Below are 17,071 nucleotides of genomic sequence, written 5' to 3' on the forward strand. Positions count from 1 at the left end.
CCTAACTCATGTGTTGTTTTGTGCTTTAGTTTTTAAATATGTAAAACAGCAATGCACCTGCTGCAGCTCAGGCTTCTGCATGTACAATCGGGTTAATATTTGGCATAAAGAAACAACTCTTGAGCGCCAAGGCCATTTTTTTGCAGCATACCTGCTAAATAACAATAGTCCTCAGAATCAAAACTAGAGAACTAGAAGGCCTTAGGAGCTTCATATAATTAAAATCATCAACTGAAAATTCTCTAAACACTGCTGGACATTGGGACAGAGCTTCCATCATGAGAAAAACTTGAGCGTTGAGGGTTATGGGATAGATTTAAGGGTTGAGGCACGTACACATGGACATCCCTTTGCCTGTTCTTATATACCCTCCAACATTTCTCCAATGAAAATAGGGACATTCCACTCCATAATGATAATTTTACTATTTATACCCCACCCATCTGACTGGGTTGCCCCAGCCATTCTTGATACAGGATTGCCTTCAGATGGCTCAGAGGTGGGATAACTCCATACCCTCCAACATTTCTCCAATGAAAATAGGAACATCCTAAGGAAAAGTTCCGGGATCAAATAAAAAACTGGGATGGCTTCTCTAAATCAGGAATGTCCGTGGAGGATCTGGTCTTAATACCCCTTTCTGAATCTACACACATATAAAAAAATGCTGTGAAAATGCTTTAACGTTTTGAAAAACACATTGAATTTTGCATAGCTCGGTTGCCATCTAGTGTCCAATTTGTATATTGCACTTTACAACACATTTAAAACGTTTTACTTGCAGCTGTGTAGCTGAGTCCCTGGTCTGTGCTTCTCTGTCTGGCTCATATTGTTTGTTTTGCCTATTAGTATTAGTATGACTATTTGTTTAAAATGTGTTCTGTTTTGTAATAGTTAATGAATTATCTTGAATTTTTTTTTTATTCCTTTTGTTGTGAGCTGCTTTCAGCATGGTTTTACCATGAAGAAGTGACATAGAAAAAACTCAAACTGATGATGATGATTCTTATCATGCTCCTGGTGATGGCATAAAATAATAAAGCTTTTCTAAAGTGCTTCACATATATTATTAACTCAGTATTCTTTATAACATGCTTGTAAAGTAAGTTAGCATTATTATCCTCTAATTATGGATGCAAGTTACTGGCTTGCCTCAGTTCATTGCTAAGGTGATAATTGAATCAGCGTCTTCTCATAACTACTGAGCACAGCAATTTCAGATAGACACACACACACACACACACACGGGAAATTAGAAATCCTGTCATGATTTGGGTGCTATTCATTAATATTCCATACAAACTATCCCACATAGACAGGTATTGACACTAATTGTCACTGTTCTTTATGGAGAGAGATGTGCTTGTTGTCTTCAGGTAGAAACCTCTGAAACAGAATCTGCAATTAGAGTCAGTACAGATCAGCTTTTCAGATTTCACTTGTGACCAAGCACAAGTCGTTGTTGACTTCTGGATCTAAAATGCTTTGGAGCCATGTCACATGAGTGTCTCTCTTTTTTTCTACACAGTATCACATGGACACACAGAAATTCTGATCAGAATGCTGACATACACTGCTTGATCTCAGAGAGTGGGGCAAACTTTGGTTTACATCTTGTGTGAACTAGGCCAATAGCATGTAACAAGCTCACAAATTATTGTACTTACTCCTGATTTTCTTTTGCCACTTCATTTCATTATACAGATCCTCTGTCTGTTGGAAAAAGTCATTTACTTTGCTTCCTTGTTCATCTCTCTCGGTAGTATTGAACACACGGTACTTGGATTCATGCGTGAGGAATTCACAGATATTTGGCACAGGGAAGACTATTTGTTCCATAGTCCTATCATGACGGACAATCTGCAAATATATGTTTCTCACTCAGATGCATACAAGGTTTGAATATCATATATAAACTGATTCTTGCTTCTATGGGCTGAAGAAAGGGACAAATAAGATGATAGATACAGCTAAATTCTTTCCATCTTCCAGACAATGTAATTTGGCACAGTTACAGTTTGTCTACAAGCAGGAAAGAGGGAAATATTAATTTCAAGGGTAGCAAAGTGATTGTTCTTTAACAGATGCTCTGCAAGCTTCACTTTGAGAGATTTTCAACTTCAGTCTTTGCCCTCCAAAATCCTAAGCATCCCTTGAAAGGTAGACAGAAATGTTTAGAAAATGATGCATCCCCAAAGCACAGCAAAGCTTATTTTTACTTATTTTTAATTGCAGAAAACAGTAAAATGCTAAGCATTACACAATGATTAAAATTATTTATTTTTAAAGAAAGTAACATGAGCTGGAAGTGCTGGTGAACACATGGGTCTTACATGCTGCCAGATGTGGGAGGGAGGCTTTGCCTCATGCCCTCCATGCACAAAAAACAATCTACCTGTATGTGATCAGTGTCCCCATTAAAAAAGGGATGAGAAAGTTTTGCGAGTGGTACCTACTCACATACAAAGGTGGTCTCTGCTTCTCACACATCGTGCTACACTGACCTGGGTCGCATGCAACACTAAGCCAATGATGAGAATTAATGGAGAGAATTCATTTACCAAGAATGAGCAAATATCCAGAGCTAAGAAGTATTTTGGTATAACATTGTGTTTGAACTTGGGCTCATGGTTTGTCTCATTCCAGATAAATCATGAATGGTAAAGCATAATTTGGCTTGGTATTACATGTGAACTGGGCCTCTGTATATTGAGAGGGGATAGAGATGAGCCAGAGGTTTTCTCTAATGTGTGGCCCTGAATGTCTAAAAAGCAGCATGCTGACTGTATTTGTATGTAGCATTAAATCATGGTTTAGCACTATGTGGAAAAGCTGTGGTGAGTCCAACAAAGCACCAGGTTCATCTGCTTGCCTCTTCAGAGCAGCTATGAGGACTTCTGCCCTAGAGGCTCTAGAGACTAGGACTGAAATGGTGTCCCTCCACAAACTTTAAAGTGTGGACCAAGGCTTATCAGCTGGAATGCAATGCTACAGTGAAAGCTGAAGTACAGGAAGGACATATATTATTATGCAGGATGAAGTCCTTCTGCGCTGATTTGTTTACTTGCCAGGACAAATTTTCCCCACAATTAGCATTCAGAACCTGAGCAAATAGTCTCAGTGTTTTGCCATCTGAACACTTAATCAAGAAGATTGTGACATTCCAGGTCCTACTGTCAACACCTGAAATTTAAGGTTTGAAAACTGGCTTCAGTTTGGGCCAAAACTGATACACAAGGCAAACAATTAAAATGTCCCATTAAATGCTAAATTCATTCTATACTGATGCAAATGATTCAGTTTTGACTATCTTGATCAATGGGCACAACGCTTTCTCAACTGCTCAAGCTTCTTGATACAAGTTAAAACAGCAGTTTTATAAGAAAAATGCATTTCTTTGGTTGTGGCAGGATCCCCCATGCAAACGAGTTTAAAGACACCGGGATCAGTATCCTCAGAGCTAAAATCTTAGAAAAGCAGTGCCCATTTCAAAATCCCTGGCATGAAATTCCCATGTTCCAAGTCCAAAAGTAGTTTGCTATAGTCATATGAACATAAGATTTGCCTTGCTGGATTAGACTAAGGTCCTTTGTTTTGTTTCCAGCAAAGGTCAGCCAGATTGTCTAGACCAGCCATCCCCAAGTTGGTGTCCTCAGATGTTCTAGGCACTAATTCCAAGTCATTAGGCCATGCTGGCTGGGGCTGATGAGAGTTGTAGTCCAAAACATCTGGATGCCACCAGCTTGGAGAACACTGGTGCAGAAGCTTGGGGCACAGTGGTGCTGGCCATTGAGCATTGTCTGCCCCCAAGAAATTATACTTTGAAGTATACTGGTGCTAAACATAGAGACTGCATTTAGTCATAATGGCTTATAATTACTGTGCTGTTTTTCTAGAAAATAAGATGCCAGAACTCACCATGAACCAGGGGTGTAGCATGTGGAGGGTCAGGAGGGCTGCAGGCACATATTTTTGAAGAGGTGCAAGGCGGCACAACTAGGCACCCCAATGACAGGTTTCCTTATCAAGACCAGAGCCATGAGGAGGCAAGACAAGACAATCCCAGGCTGGGCTTTCAGGGCTAGGGCGGTGCTGCCACCTGCACATGCCCCACCCCTTGGCCAGCTGAGAGGGAGGGGGAGGGCGCCATTGCTGCCACCCACCAAGGAGAGGAGAGGCTCTGGCAGCTGCCTCCTTTTTCGTGAACATGGTGCCACAGCCTTCAGGTCTGCCCTCCTTGCTGAGCAGCTTCAAGCCTATTTCTCCCTCCCTTCACTTTGCTAAACTCTGTGCACACTGCCTAGTCTCCTCCATCTCCTGTCAGACCCCTGTGGCTTGGCCAGTGGAGAGGGCTTGGGTTGCCATGGCCATCCTCCGTGCCCTGCCCCTGGGCACCGTCAACCTGGACCATGGCGCTGCCATGAATGCCTCACTTGTTCTCTTATAATGGAAATGGCGCCCACTTGAAAGGTGAGTTCTAGCTGAAGAAAAGCCCTGCTAATCACTAATTAAAAAATTAAAAAAGAGAATAACTCGTTAATGTCTCTTAATCCTTTCAAAATCCACCTATGCTAGTGGCCACCACCAAACCTTGTGCTTGATCGAATCTCTAGAAAGTAGCTATGGACAAAACTGGCTGCTACAAAGATCGATCGTCGTCTCCTTCATCTGATTATCAGCCTCCATACAAACACCTTTCTGAGAATCAGGCTAGACAATAAAGGCCTAGTCTCCAACCCTGTTACCACCACTAGAGGGGTAAGACAGGGTTGTCTATTGGCCCCAGCATTGTTTAGTTTTTACATTAACTCTCTGATGACTCTCATGGCCAATGATGCATTCCACCCCCCCAAATTGGCAGGCCGATCTCTGAATGTTCTTCTGTATGCGGATGACGCCGCACTTCTTGCCAGATCCCCTATTGGACTGAGGAGAATGTTGCAAGCTCTACATGAATACTGTGATCAGCATGAGCTCCAACCCAACTATGCTAAGACCAAGATCATGGTCTTCTCTGCCCGACCGAGACTCCATCGATGGTCGATGAACGGGATCCCCCTAGAGCAGGTTAACTGCTTTAAATATCTGGGACAAGTAATACGGTCAAATAGGTCTTTTCTGGCCCATAGAGACTATATGACAACTAATGCATCTAAAGCAGCCATCCAGATTAGATCTCTATATGCTAAGAATCAGGCTCAATCAGTGAAGATAGCTTTGAGACTCTTTCAAATGAAAGTCCTCCCCCTTCTTTTGGTGGGCATCTTTTTAGGCTCCCGTAGGGATTTTTTGAAACTGGATTCTATTCAAACGCAATTCCTTAGAGCCATCCTTAGGATTCCCCCCTCGGTAGCGGGTGCGGTTATGAGACTAGAGGTCGGCTGGCAAGCTCTAAGATATGTGGCCTTGAAGACGAAGCTCTGGCTATGGCTCAAGCTTTGTTTTAAACCAGTGGGTATTGCCCCCTTGATATTGAGGGATGATTTCCAATCATCGTGGGAAAGGGAGGTCATTAACGAGGTTCAATCCTGCAGATTGTCTCCCCTTTACTTTGAGTCTATGACGTACAATCAAGCTAGAGCTGTGATTTCCCGGAGACTGAGTGACATTGCCAGACAAGAGGACATACCCCAGGTAAAACCAGGGATGTTCCTAGGGGACCAGATTTATCGGACCATACCAGCCCCCTACCTTGCAGAAATCCACTATGTGGAATACCGCAGACTTCTTACAGCGGCTAGATTAAATGTCCTTGACTCTGCAATATTGTGGGGAAGGTACAGGGGAGTACCATACGCCCAGAGAACCTGTCATTGTGCCATGGGTGTGGTTGAGTCCACCGAACACATTCTCTTGACTTGCCCTTCTTATGCAGAGCTTAGACAAAATTTTATAGACCCACTCCTATGTCAATTTAGCTTCCTACCCGGAGAATACCAGGTTTTACACTTGTTGAATAATGTCACTAGAGCTATACCTTCCTTGGTGGCCAAATTTATTTTTTTAGCTTTTAAGCGTCACAAGACTATAATTGACTGTATTGATATGGGGCTATCTGTTTAGCCCATTTTAGTGTTGGCTAAGCTCTAAAATCTTCCTGGATGTTTAAGTGTGTATTGACAAATGTATTTTTTTCTGACTGACGGTCGAATAAAAGGTTGATGATGATGAAACCTTGTGCTGGTAATTTCTAGATTGTGTGCTGTGTGAACTAATACAGTATTTATCTGTGTATAAGTCAAGGTTATTTTATTAAAAACTTATGCTAAAAATTGGGGGTCATCTTATACATGGATAGTGTATAAGCACCGGTGGCATATCTCTTCTTTCTTGTATATAAAAATGCAAGAAGGGCCTTTACACTCGCCAGAAGCTCAGCTCTGCTCTCACTGGTCCTGGAAAGAGCTCAGTGACTTTGCGCCTGTTCATTGGGGGAGATAGGAAGCCCAGAGCACTTGTTCTTTAGATGTTCCTTTTATGAAGAGGCATGTAGTAAGACCATTGATCCCCTACTGGTGAGGCTCGCTGACCTCCCAGAAAAGCAAAAATTCGACCTTTTCCTGTTAGGCAAGAATCAGATAATGACTAGCATGGTCGCTAGATTCTGTGTATAGGTCTGCAGGCGCAGACCACCTCCCAACTCAAACTAGTTTGTTAAGAAAATCCCCAAACTCAGATCTATGGGTGACTCTGGGTCAACTACCTGCGGTAGTTTATTGTTGTACATTGTTTTTAAATTTAGTGCTGTACATTGTTTTAATTGTTTGTTTTTCTTCTGTGACTGTACCCCCAAGTGTGTTTTATAAGCTGGTCTCCGACAGTAATGAATTATCTATCTATCTATCTATCTATCTATCTACACGGATAGTGGAGGGGTGGGATGGGCAATTGGTGGCTGCTGCAATTGCGGGTGATTAGTGGGTGCGACAAGGCCGCTGGCTACTGGCTGCTGCGGCAATTGGGCGGGCGATTGGCGCTCGCTTTCGGCGAGTATACAGATGATTGGTGGATTTGTTGGTGTGCACACAATTGGCTGTGGCGGTCCTGTGGGTGAACAATTCTTGGCAACCCCCCCCCCCAAAAAAAAGCTCAGCAACTGTGGGCAATCCTCCCCAAAAAAGCTCAGCAACTCTGGGCAATCTCCCCAAATTTTCTCAATTTGGAGTCCCAGAAAAGAGGGGGCATCTTATACATGGGGGCATGAGGTTTAACGCAGAAAAATACGGTACTAAATTTTGTCTACTCTGCACATCCTTCTTCACATTGTTCAGAACTGAATGGTGGCTGTCACATCCCCCTCCCTCTTTTAATGCACTGTCCCTTAGAGTGGAACTCAAGTGGATGCCTCATTTAAATAAAGGACTAGAAATTATCTCCAGCTTCATCTACTCCACTCCCTGCAATGAAGATTCTTAACGAGATGGCTAACTTTGATGTTCATGAAACTGGGAGGTTCAGAGGCATTTTCCAGAGGTCCAAGTGTGTGGACTCTACATGTTTTGCATTCAGTGAACAACGCTTTACCTCAATCTGGGCTGTGTGATTTGCATAGTGCTTCAAAGCATCATCTCCTTCTTCTGGATCAGACCCAGGCTTCAGCATGTGCTGCAGTATTTTATTGTGGCGAGCCAGCTAGAAGGCAAAGGGTGGAAACTATTTGATTCAGTCCCTGTCAGAACTCTCTCCCCATCTCTGCAAAACCCATAAACACATATTACATACTACAATGAGTAAGGCTTGTTTCTTCCATCAGTAAGAATAAAAATATGCCCATCCTCAAGGGTCAACCGTGGGTCCTGGTTGTTGTTTGATGATGCTTAGCCTGTGCCCTCTTCTACACAACTGTTAAGTGAATCCTGTCCTCCACTGAATCCAATCACCCTTCACGTTATACATCTGACAAAGTAAGCAGCAGTCCACAAAAGCACAATACAGTCATACCTTGGAAGTCAAACAGAATCTGTTCCAGAAGTCCATTCGACTTCCTAAATGTTTGAAAACCTGCAGCTTATCAGAAGCTGCAAAAGCCCCGTCAGACATTCGGCTTCCAAAAATAGTTCACAAACTGGCACAGTCACTTCCAGGTTTGCGGTGTTCGGGAGCCAAAATGTTTGAAAACTAAGCTGTTCAAAAACCAAGGTATGGTTGTACAATGTATTCATGTTAAGGATTCATTTAGACCCTTTGCCATTTTTGCTACCACACAGTTCACCTTCTAAAGCTTTGCCAAGAGGTTTCTCCACAGTGTGTGTGTGTCCTGGGAGGTTGTGTATGATCTTGTGTTTGGTTAAGCATTTGGTTAAGCATGGCTGGAGAATGTTGAATGAGGGTGCCAACACTTATAGTTTGAAAATGTGCATTTAAAAAAAGGAAGGAAGGAAAAGCAAAGCAAGAAAAGAAAAGCAAGATGGAATTGGGTAGTTTTTAAAAATGTTTTTAGCTAGACTCCCTCTAATAACAGTTATAAAGTTATTTCCACTCTCTGTGTACCATCAAAGCTGAATAGTGATTTCTATTATGCATGTAGCAACTTCCCTTCCAAAATCTAGTATTGTTTTATACTCTTAACACCTTACCACAGATAACAATTTGTTAACAAACATTAAAAACAGCAGGGTATTAATCACTGAACAATGGGAGATCCTGGAATCACATGTTGACAGGTTTAATTAGGCTGATTATGTTCTCAGTAGCAACTGAAAGAGCTAATCTTTCCCTAGCAAGCAATGGCGTGGATAGGCCACTGGAAGCCAGGCCTAACCTCCTTTTGATTCATTTATTCAGATAATTTCACTTGGCCCAGGCTGGGATTTGCTCTGGTATATTTGTCATTGTTTGTTAAGTCCACTGCCTTGTCAATCCTTGAGCCATTTCCCACAGTCACCTTGTTGACCTACTCCATGCTCATGCCTTCTTTCTGGGCACGGCATGCTATGTGAGCCCTAAAACTCCTACAGTGGGTACCAAACTGGTGATCTGAGGGATGTCAGATGAGGAGTTAACTTGTGCATCACAACCCTGCTCTGAATAAAGGAGGGATCTGCAGGGAGACCAGCCCACACCAATGTAAAATATCTCCTTGCACCAACAGGACAGAGCATTCTAGGTGGTATTCCCAGAATATGGCAAGGAGAGGACAGGGGCCCTGCTGTGACAATAGTTTCATACAACTATTAAAAGTGAAGGGACCCTGTTTTCTTTTCCGTCTGCCCCCTTCCTGTTTAATCAATGTATATAATGCTTAACTGAAAAATGGTGCTTCTAAACAGTCTCTAAAAGCAGCAGGGTCAGCTTTGCTCACTCAGTCTGAGCACCTAGCCCTACCGCTGCCATTGTCTACAGATGGCCTTCATCTCCCTCTCCCTCACTGCACCCTCTACTGAACATGATCCAGGTCTGACAGCATCCTTGTCCCCCTCCCCCATATTAGATATCCTTTTTGAAATTATTTATTTATATCTGACCTGTAAATTCCATGTTTAAGTCCTTCCTGTCCTTGAATTTTCCCTCCCCTATTCTGTTTCCTGTCTCTAAAATCTTATCAGGGGACTGATGGAAAATGGCTCTTTTTTGTTTTTATTGTATGCCAATATAAGGACTGTTGTCCAATGGTGGATTAAAAATATAAAAAACTACATAATAAATACATATACCCAACCTTTGGGTATATTCAGTTGAAGACTGAATGGGCTAATGCATGAGGGCCTCTTCTGATTGGGTCAGCTGGCTTTTAGACTTCACACACACACTACATCTCCTTCCCAACATAAGGTTCTGCTGCACATTTATGGTCTTGGCAGTTTAGGTCTCTCATCTACTTGGGATCTTTGCTATGCTAATACCTAATTACTCCAGGGACTGCTGAACTAAGTGTGATGCAAGGAAGGATTTCTCAATTAAAGATTGTGTGGTCTTGCCCTTCAATCAAGGTGGAATCTTAGTCAGGAAATCTCTCATACATGATCAGGAGATCATACTATATCTGAGAGGAGGAAACCCACTGCAAATTATTTATCTCTCCTAAAATTAAAATGTAGAACTTTTTGTAAAGCTTCTTGCAGATTCCCTTTAATACAAAATTGCAAGCTCTGTCTTCATCTCGTACAAGTGTGTTTCAGCTTAGCAGAGGGTGCCTGCTGCAATATATTGTTTCAGCAATGAGTCTGGTTTATTGCATTGCATGTCCCTCTGAGCACACTATCTAGATGTGCTATACTGTAAGGTGACTTTAGGTGAGGCTACCTTGAAAGGAGGCATTCATAAAAATGGAATACAACATTTATTGCTTTTCAATAACCTCCAGGTGGTCTACAAGCAAAAAAGACATCTCTTCCACCTCTTCCCTGAATCTTTCACAAATCTGAACTGAAAAGTGAAAGTTGTTTTCTTTAAGGTCCATGTTCCCTTGCCAGTAATGGGGATCCAACATTACAAAATGGCATCTTTGATCTTGTAAAAGTTACAGGGATCAACAAACATAATTGGTTAAAAAAACACACACTAAAATGGGCAGAATCCAGCTGAATGTCCTCCTGAGCAGGACAATGCTGCTGGATTGTGTCCATTATCTGCAGCATATGTAAATCAGTGAATGTACTGATTCATTATGACGACTATACTGTTAGGCTTTGAACAGCGAATCTTGCAACAGGAATCTAGCTCTGGATACAGCAACAGGTGATTCTTCCAAATGAATGATTTCTTTATCTAAGACTGGCATTATGGACACTCATACAGAGAATGTATGATAGATTATTATTATTATTATGATTATTATTATTATTATTATTAAAAGATGGATAAAAGAAGAAATGGTTTATCTAGTCTCCTAGCAGTGCTTTTCTAGGTAGACTTTCATTTTGACTGAAGGTCAAGGTTGCTGAATCCTAAATAAAAGGAGCCTTTCTTGCCTCAAATTTAGTTCAGCACCAATCCCAGATGTGATTAAACATACACAATAGCAAGAATGCTTAGTAAGTGGGATGTGTTTTCTAATAAGATTCTATACTGGACATAAGCAATAATATAATCTCTGAGGTCATTTCCAACTCTGAAGTGTTTCTCTGTACCTCATCAGAGTTTCTCAAAGTCCTAAGAAATGCAGCTCTCAGCTAGGAAAAATGCTACATGGCCTCATGGGTCCATGTGTAAATTTGAAAATCTATTAGCTAATGATGAGAAGAGCCCCAGGCCTCTTTAGTAAAGAAGTAAAGGACTCACCAAACCACCTCTACAGAACTAAGTCAACTCGGGTCTCTGAAAAAGAAAATCTGGTAACAAAAACCCGTACACATGAAACTGATACAAATGCAAAAGCACATTTATTGGTCTGAGGATTTAGGATTTTTCACTTTTCAAAGTTCAAGTTCTCAAATATTGTAGCTGAGATGCAACAGAGCTGACAGCTGTGGTTCTGCATCCTCAATGCACATGCAAATTCAAAGGTAAGTGCTATTAGGGGTTTTCAGTGGGCTCTTCTGATCTACAGTAGTAAGAATACACTTCTAGGAACAGCATGCTATGCATCCTGTCTTTTCGGGTGATTACACCTCTGTGTTAAATATGCATTTAAAGCAAGGCTCACTACATAAACAAGCAGTACTATTGCGCTTGCTGAGTTTATGATGATATTGGGTGTCATTCCGTGTTGTCTGTGTGTAAGTAGAATGGACTTTTGATCACACAGAAGGACTTCTTCTCTTTCCTGTCCTCCCCCTGGAGCTCTTCCCACTCACCTTCCTAAATGCATATGAGAGCATCCTAAAACATGCTTGTTCCTAGTAGACCTGGGTTCGGAGTTGACAGGGTATAGAACCAAAGCCAACATCGTGAGATGTTAAGAGAGAAAGCCTCAGAACTGAAAGGCCTGCAGCTGCTGAGACTAGGTGTCATTTCTGTGGTTGATGAATGATTGCAAATCACAGCAATGATGTGCTTCTACAAGTGCCACAGTACCCATTCTGTATGTGTAAAGAGTCATTCCTTTAGTGTGACAGAACTTGACTTTGGAATTCCCCTACTGACATAGGAAGGTGCCATAACTGTACTCCTGTAGACTCCTACCAAACACTTTTGTGTTTTGTTGGGCCCATCAAGGCACATGATTGAACAGTTACATCTGTGTTTAAATTCACTTCAGATGTTTATTGTTTTTTGATGTTTTTAACAGTTTATACATGTTTTCTATGAAGGCCTGAATTTTTTTATTTGCAAGTGGTCTCATGCATAATACCTTCCACCACGTTTGCTACTTGTATTGTTTTATTCATACTACTTTCTTGCAGTACAGATATGCGATTCCAAACTGATTGTTACTGTGTGTGTTTTAATCTACAAAGGGTTAACATGGATTGGATCTGTGATAGCCTTATTATTAGTGCTGCAATTGTTCATTAGATCAGGCAACTGATTACAATACTTTTGATCAATTAAAATGTGTTTCTGATTAGCTGGCAGATTTAAAAACAAAGAAATTAACATTTGTCTAATGCAAACATTTAGAAAAACAGCAAATGTTATCTTAGAAGACTTTCCCTTCTTGACATGCATAGGAGGGAATTCCTTTTAAAAAAATGCTGCCCATCTAAAAGCAAAGAAATGCACACTTTTCATTTCAGAGCTATTATATTCATATGCAAATATATGAAGATTTGCTTAAATAATTTATCAATTACAACTCATGCAGCTAGCCAAATCTTGGATCTCTTTAATTAGGCAGCATCTCTGTTTATCATCATTCTTAGGCTAACACCTGTGCTTGTATGTGAGAAATTAATAATAATAATAATAATAATAATAATAATAATAATAATATCATTATTTTAAAAAATACTCAATGGGGCAAAACTCCTTAAATGAGAGATCAAATGCCTGCTCTCCTCCCCCAGAGTCTCACTGAAGTCAACAGGATATGCATTGTCAGGTCACATGTCTGACTCTGGGCTAAGTTATGACACTAAAGGATAATATTCTAATGGGCAAAAAGTCAACAAGATGCAGAGAGAGACAGTTGCCAAGGATTCTCTTCGCAACAGAACAGCACCTTCAGACATTTGTTTCGTATTTCTGGGGCTCATTAGTGTCAAGCCCCTGTTGCACCTTCCACACTGGATCTTTAGAGAGAGCGTAAAGTAGTGTTATATACCATTTTAATGAACTGCAAGGTTCTCCTATTTCAGTCCTACCAGTCCAAGTCAAAGTGCCTTGCAACAGCTTCTGATTCTGCTGGCATTTAACTAGATGGTGTCAGAATGACACTGCTATCTTGTTTCATCAGGATGATGACTACAAAAACAAACATGCAGACCATAAAAAGTTCTATGACAAGCATCTGGCCTGGCAAGCAATGATCTGAGTCCCAAGGGAGTGACGTTTCCATATTATCTCTGAGCTCTGGCACTGCAGTCAACTGAGGTGCAACACTGCACCTTTTGTGCAGTTAGGGGATTTTTCTTCCCAAGAGGCTGGCTGGAGTGGCTTTCCAGAGAAGCTGTTTTAAGACTTCAAGACATTATCACTCTATTTCTCATTATTTATAGTGCATTTAGAGTGCACTTAAAAACCAGCAAATAAGAAAAAGGTACTGCTATGTACAGCTATTGTGCCTACCTAAAGAAAGTTGGAAGCACAGCTTTCAGGTGTAAAAAAGTATAGTCCAGAGTTCAAACGTATTCATGTGTGCATCTGTATCTAAATCTATAAAAACACCCACACACCCCTGTATGTTTCCTTGAGGTGTGTTTTCTCATTCCAATGAAAGGGAAATGAAATCTAGGTATGTGTAATTGCATTTGCAAGTATTCAAACCATACCTCTCCCTTTCCTCTGTTGTGGTCTCTCCAACTGTCAAATATCAGATTTATAAGCTGCAAGGAGCAGAAGTCTATCCTTAACTGTAATTAAGTTTTGACATTAACTGTACTTAAGGTCAATTGTTTCACATGGTTAAGTGTGAAAAGGGATTTGCCTCAGAGAAAAGCAGGCACAGAGATAGAGAGTACATGCTCTCAAAGCTGGCCCCTAATTTTTAAAAACTAGTTTAAAAAGAGCAAGTGCTATGCCTGTGCTGGCTCCTATTTCTGTTGTTTGTTAACAATGAATTGGGTTGGGGAGGTTCCCTGTAGAAAAACACATGATTTTACAGGTATGCAAAGATGGACCACAATCCACTGGTGGGCCACAGGTCAATTTGTAGTGGACCATATAGCATTTGTTGGTTGTTGGGATTTTCCTCAAGAAGGTTGAACTAGGTAGCCCTAGTCTGATTAAGATCACTTGTTCTGTTTTAAGCAAGACTGAACATCCAGGATGATTTAACAAAGATTACTGATTTAACATTGCAGTCTTCAGCTGCGATGCTTACCCCATTTAGCTGGGGGTAAGCCTCATTCAATTCAATAGAATTTAATTCTCAGTACACATGGCTAGGATTGCACTGTTAATTAGCAAGAAATCTTATTAAGTGCATGCATGTGGGAGAAATGATACTGGGTGTTCCCTGGTGAGAACAAGGAGTGCCAGGGTGAGGAATATGTAATTTTGCCCCCTCTGTTAATGTGAGCTTAAGACTGCGGAGAAAGCAGCGGAAGTGAGATTAACAACAACATATTATTTATACCCCAGTGATCTGGCTGGGTTTCCCCAGCCACTCTGGGTGGCTTTCAACAAAATATTAAAAATACAATAAAACATCAGACATTAAAAACTTTCCTAAACAGGGCTGCCTTCAGATATCTTCTAAAAGTCAGATAGTTGTTTATTTCCTTGACATCTGATGGGAGAGTGTTCCACAGGGCGGGCGCCACCACTGAGAAGGCCCTCTGCCTGGTTCCCTGCAACCTTACTTCTCCCAAAGAGGGAACCGCCAGAAGGCCCTCAGCGCTGGACCTCAGTATCCGGGCAGAATGATGGGGGTGGAGGCGCTCCTTCAGGTATACTGGGCTGAGGCCATTTAGGGCTTTAAAGGTGAGCACCAACACTTTGAATTGTGCTCAGAAATGTACTGGGAGGCAATGTTGGTCTTTCAGCACCTCTAAGGGTCTTCTGCTGGTTCCCTCACTGTGAGAAGTGAAAACAAAAAAAATTCCTTCCAGTAGCACCTTAAAGACCAACTAAGTTGGTTCTTGGTATGAGCTTTCGTGTGCATGCACACTTCTTCAGATACACTGAAACAGAAGTTTCCAGACCCTTCTATATAGTGAGAAGGTGGGGAGGGGTATTACTCAGAAGGGTGGTGGGAATGGGTGATTGGCAGATAGCTGTGATGAGCCTGTTGACGACTCTTAACAACTGCAATAGGTCTTACAGGAAAAAGCAAGGGGTGAGAAGGTGAAAAATGGCTTTGTCATGTATAATGAGATAAGAATCCAAGGTCTTTGTTCAGACCAGGTCTCTCCATGGTTTTAAGTTTGGTGATAAGTTGCAATTCAGCAGCTTCTCTTTCCACTGGTTCAGCCCTATTACTTAGAATTTGCATCTCATCATGGGCTCTAACCACTAGTACAGGGGATGAGGCATTGCTCTTGATGGAAGCAGCAGTTTTAGGAGGGAATTAAGCTAATCATTTGTGATCTATGGAAACAGTGACCTTAAATGGCAGGTGGAAGTAGGATGAAAAAGAGAGGAAAACAGTAACACAAAAACAGCAAGCAAGAAATGTATGAGAAGATGCAACACAGGAAAATACTGAGAAGAAACAATAGCTTGCGTATGGGAGAGTAAACATGTGTGTCTTGCCGATGTCTCATCTAGGAGCATGTGGTGCTATCCTATCTCCCACATTACATTGCAACATATTTATATCCAGTGCTTTCTTTCTTAAAAAATTGTTTAGGGGTATTCTCATTTTCCTTCTCATATTGAAATACTGCCCCTCGGCGAGGCCAAACTCAGATTCACAAAATGTTTAGGGGTATGCATAACCCTGTATCCTCTAGAAAAAAGCACTGTTTATATCTTTCTAAGCATGGAAGGTCAGCAACTTACAATAATGCTCACAAGTAGGAGCAGGAAAGGATGTGGCAAAATGCAGAACTGGCTACTGCCTTTTAAACAGCAACAGAAACTGAGAGTCTGAGTCAGTGGCATAGCGTGGGGGTGCAGGGGGGACCGGCCGCACCGGGTGCAACATCTGGGGGGCGCACCCACACTCACAGCTCTCTGCCCCTACCTGGCTCACTCACTCTCTCTCACTGCAGTGCTGGCTGTGCGAATCCGATCCGAGCCGCTGGGTTGCCGCCCACTGTGGAGGGGGGGGTGCCAGGAGTGAGGGGGGGGAAGGGTGTGCCTCGAGTGCAAAAATCCACGGGTTAGGGGGTGCAAACTACTTGCCTTGCCCCTGGTGCTGACAACCCACGCTACGCCACTGGCCTGAGTGCCCCCAAAATAAACTGTCGTAACAAGGCTGAGATAACAAATAGAGGAACATGAATCTAGTTTCTGCGGCTTCTTGTAGTCACTGCAGAGATTGCAAAGCTTTCCTGGGGCCAATTAAAATCCAGGATATTCTCCTGCTGGGACTCAAAGGCCAAGCTAAGCCATATGAACTATGGCAAGCTTGTAGAATTTGTAACTCATCAAGCCAAGCACAGGCTAGTAGCCTACCAGTTTGCTAGTAAAACTGAATTATTGTGTCGTAAAATGATGCATGTCTAAAAAGTGTGTCACCAACATGAAAGGTTTGGAAAGCTCTGGTGTATAGAGTGCCACTTCTAGTTATCAGTGTTAGGCAATCTGAGTCAGCAGTGTTGCTCAACTAACCCTGAGGAAATGCTGACATACAGTAATCATCTCAGGGATTGCATTATCATTATTTGGTTATATGGAATGATCTTCTGTGGGACGATAAGTTGAGAAAACTCAACTAATGAAATCACAGCCTGTGGGTTGCATCCACTACTCTGCAGGCATAGTTCCACTGATCTAATGGGACTTCTTTTTCATCTCCTCCCCCTGCACGTCCCCCAAGTGTCTGGAGGTGATTTTGAGGGGCAATGGAAGACTAGAGGGGACAGGAGAGGAAGAGGAATTTCCATTGTGCACGCAGAATGCTGTTGCACCAGTGGAGCTGCAG

At 41.9% G+C, this 17,071-nt stretch overlaps 1 protein-coding gene across 7 annotated transcripts in view; it reads right to left on the reverse strand.

Moving 5' to 3' along the window:
• The window catches only part of ITPR2 (inositol 1,4,5-trisphosphate receptor type 2), a 322,485-nt gene that overhangs the window by 39,123 nt on the left and 266,291 nt on the right, over positions 1-17,071 (reverse strand). For 6 of the 7 annotated variants that reach the window (XM_083701231.1, XM_083701230.1, XM_083701229.1 and 3 more), the window contains 2 exons: positions 7,525-7,632; positions 1,668-1,860 (listed from right to left, as the gene is read on the reverse strand). In XM_083701231.1, coding sequence (XP_083557357.1) covers positions 1,668-1,860; positions 7,525-7,632 — 301 coding nt within the window. Of the gene's footprint in view, positions 1-1,667; positions 4,591-6,174; positions 7,633-17,071 lie in introns of all 7 variants that reach the window. The other variant, XR_014555821.1, reaches the window with a different exon arrangement.

This window comes from Podarcis gaigeae (assembly GCF_964106915.1).
Source record: "Podarcis gaigeae genome assembly, chromosome: 10".
NCBI classification, from domain to species: Eukaryota; Metazoa; Chordata; class Lepidosauria; order Squamata; family Lacertidae; genus Podarcis; species Podarcis gaigeae.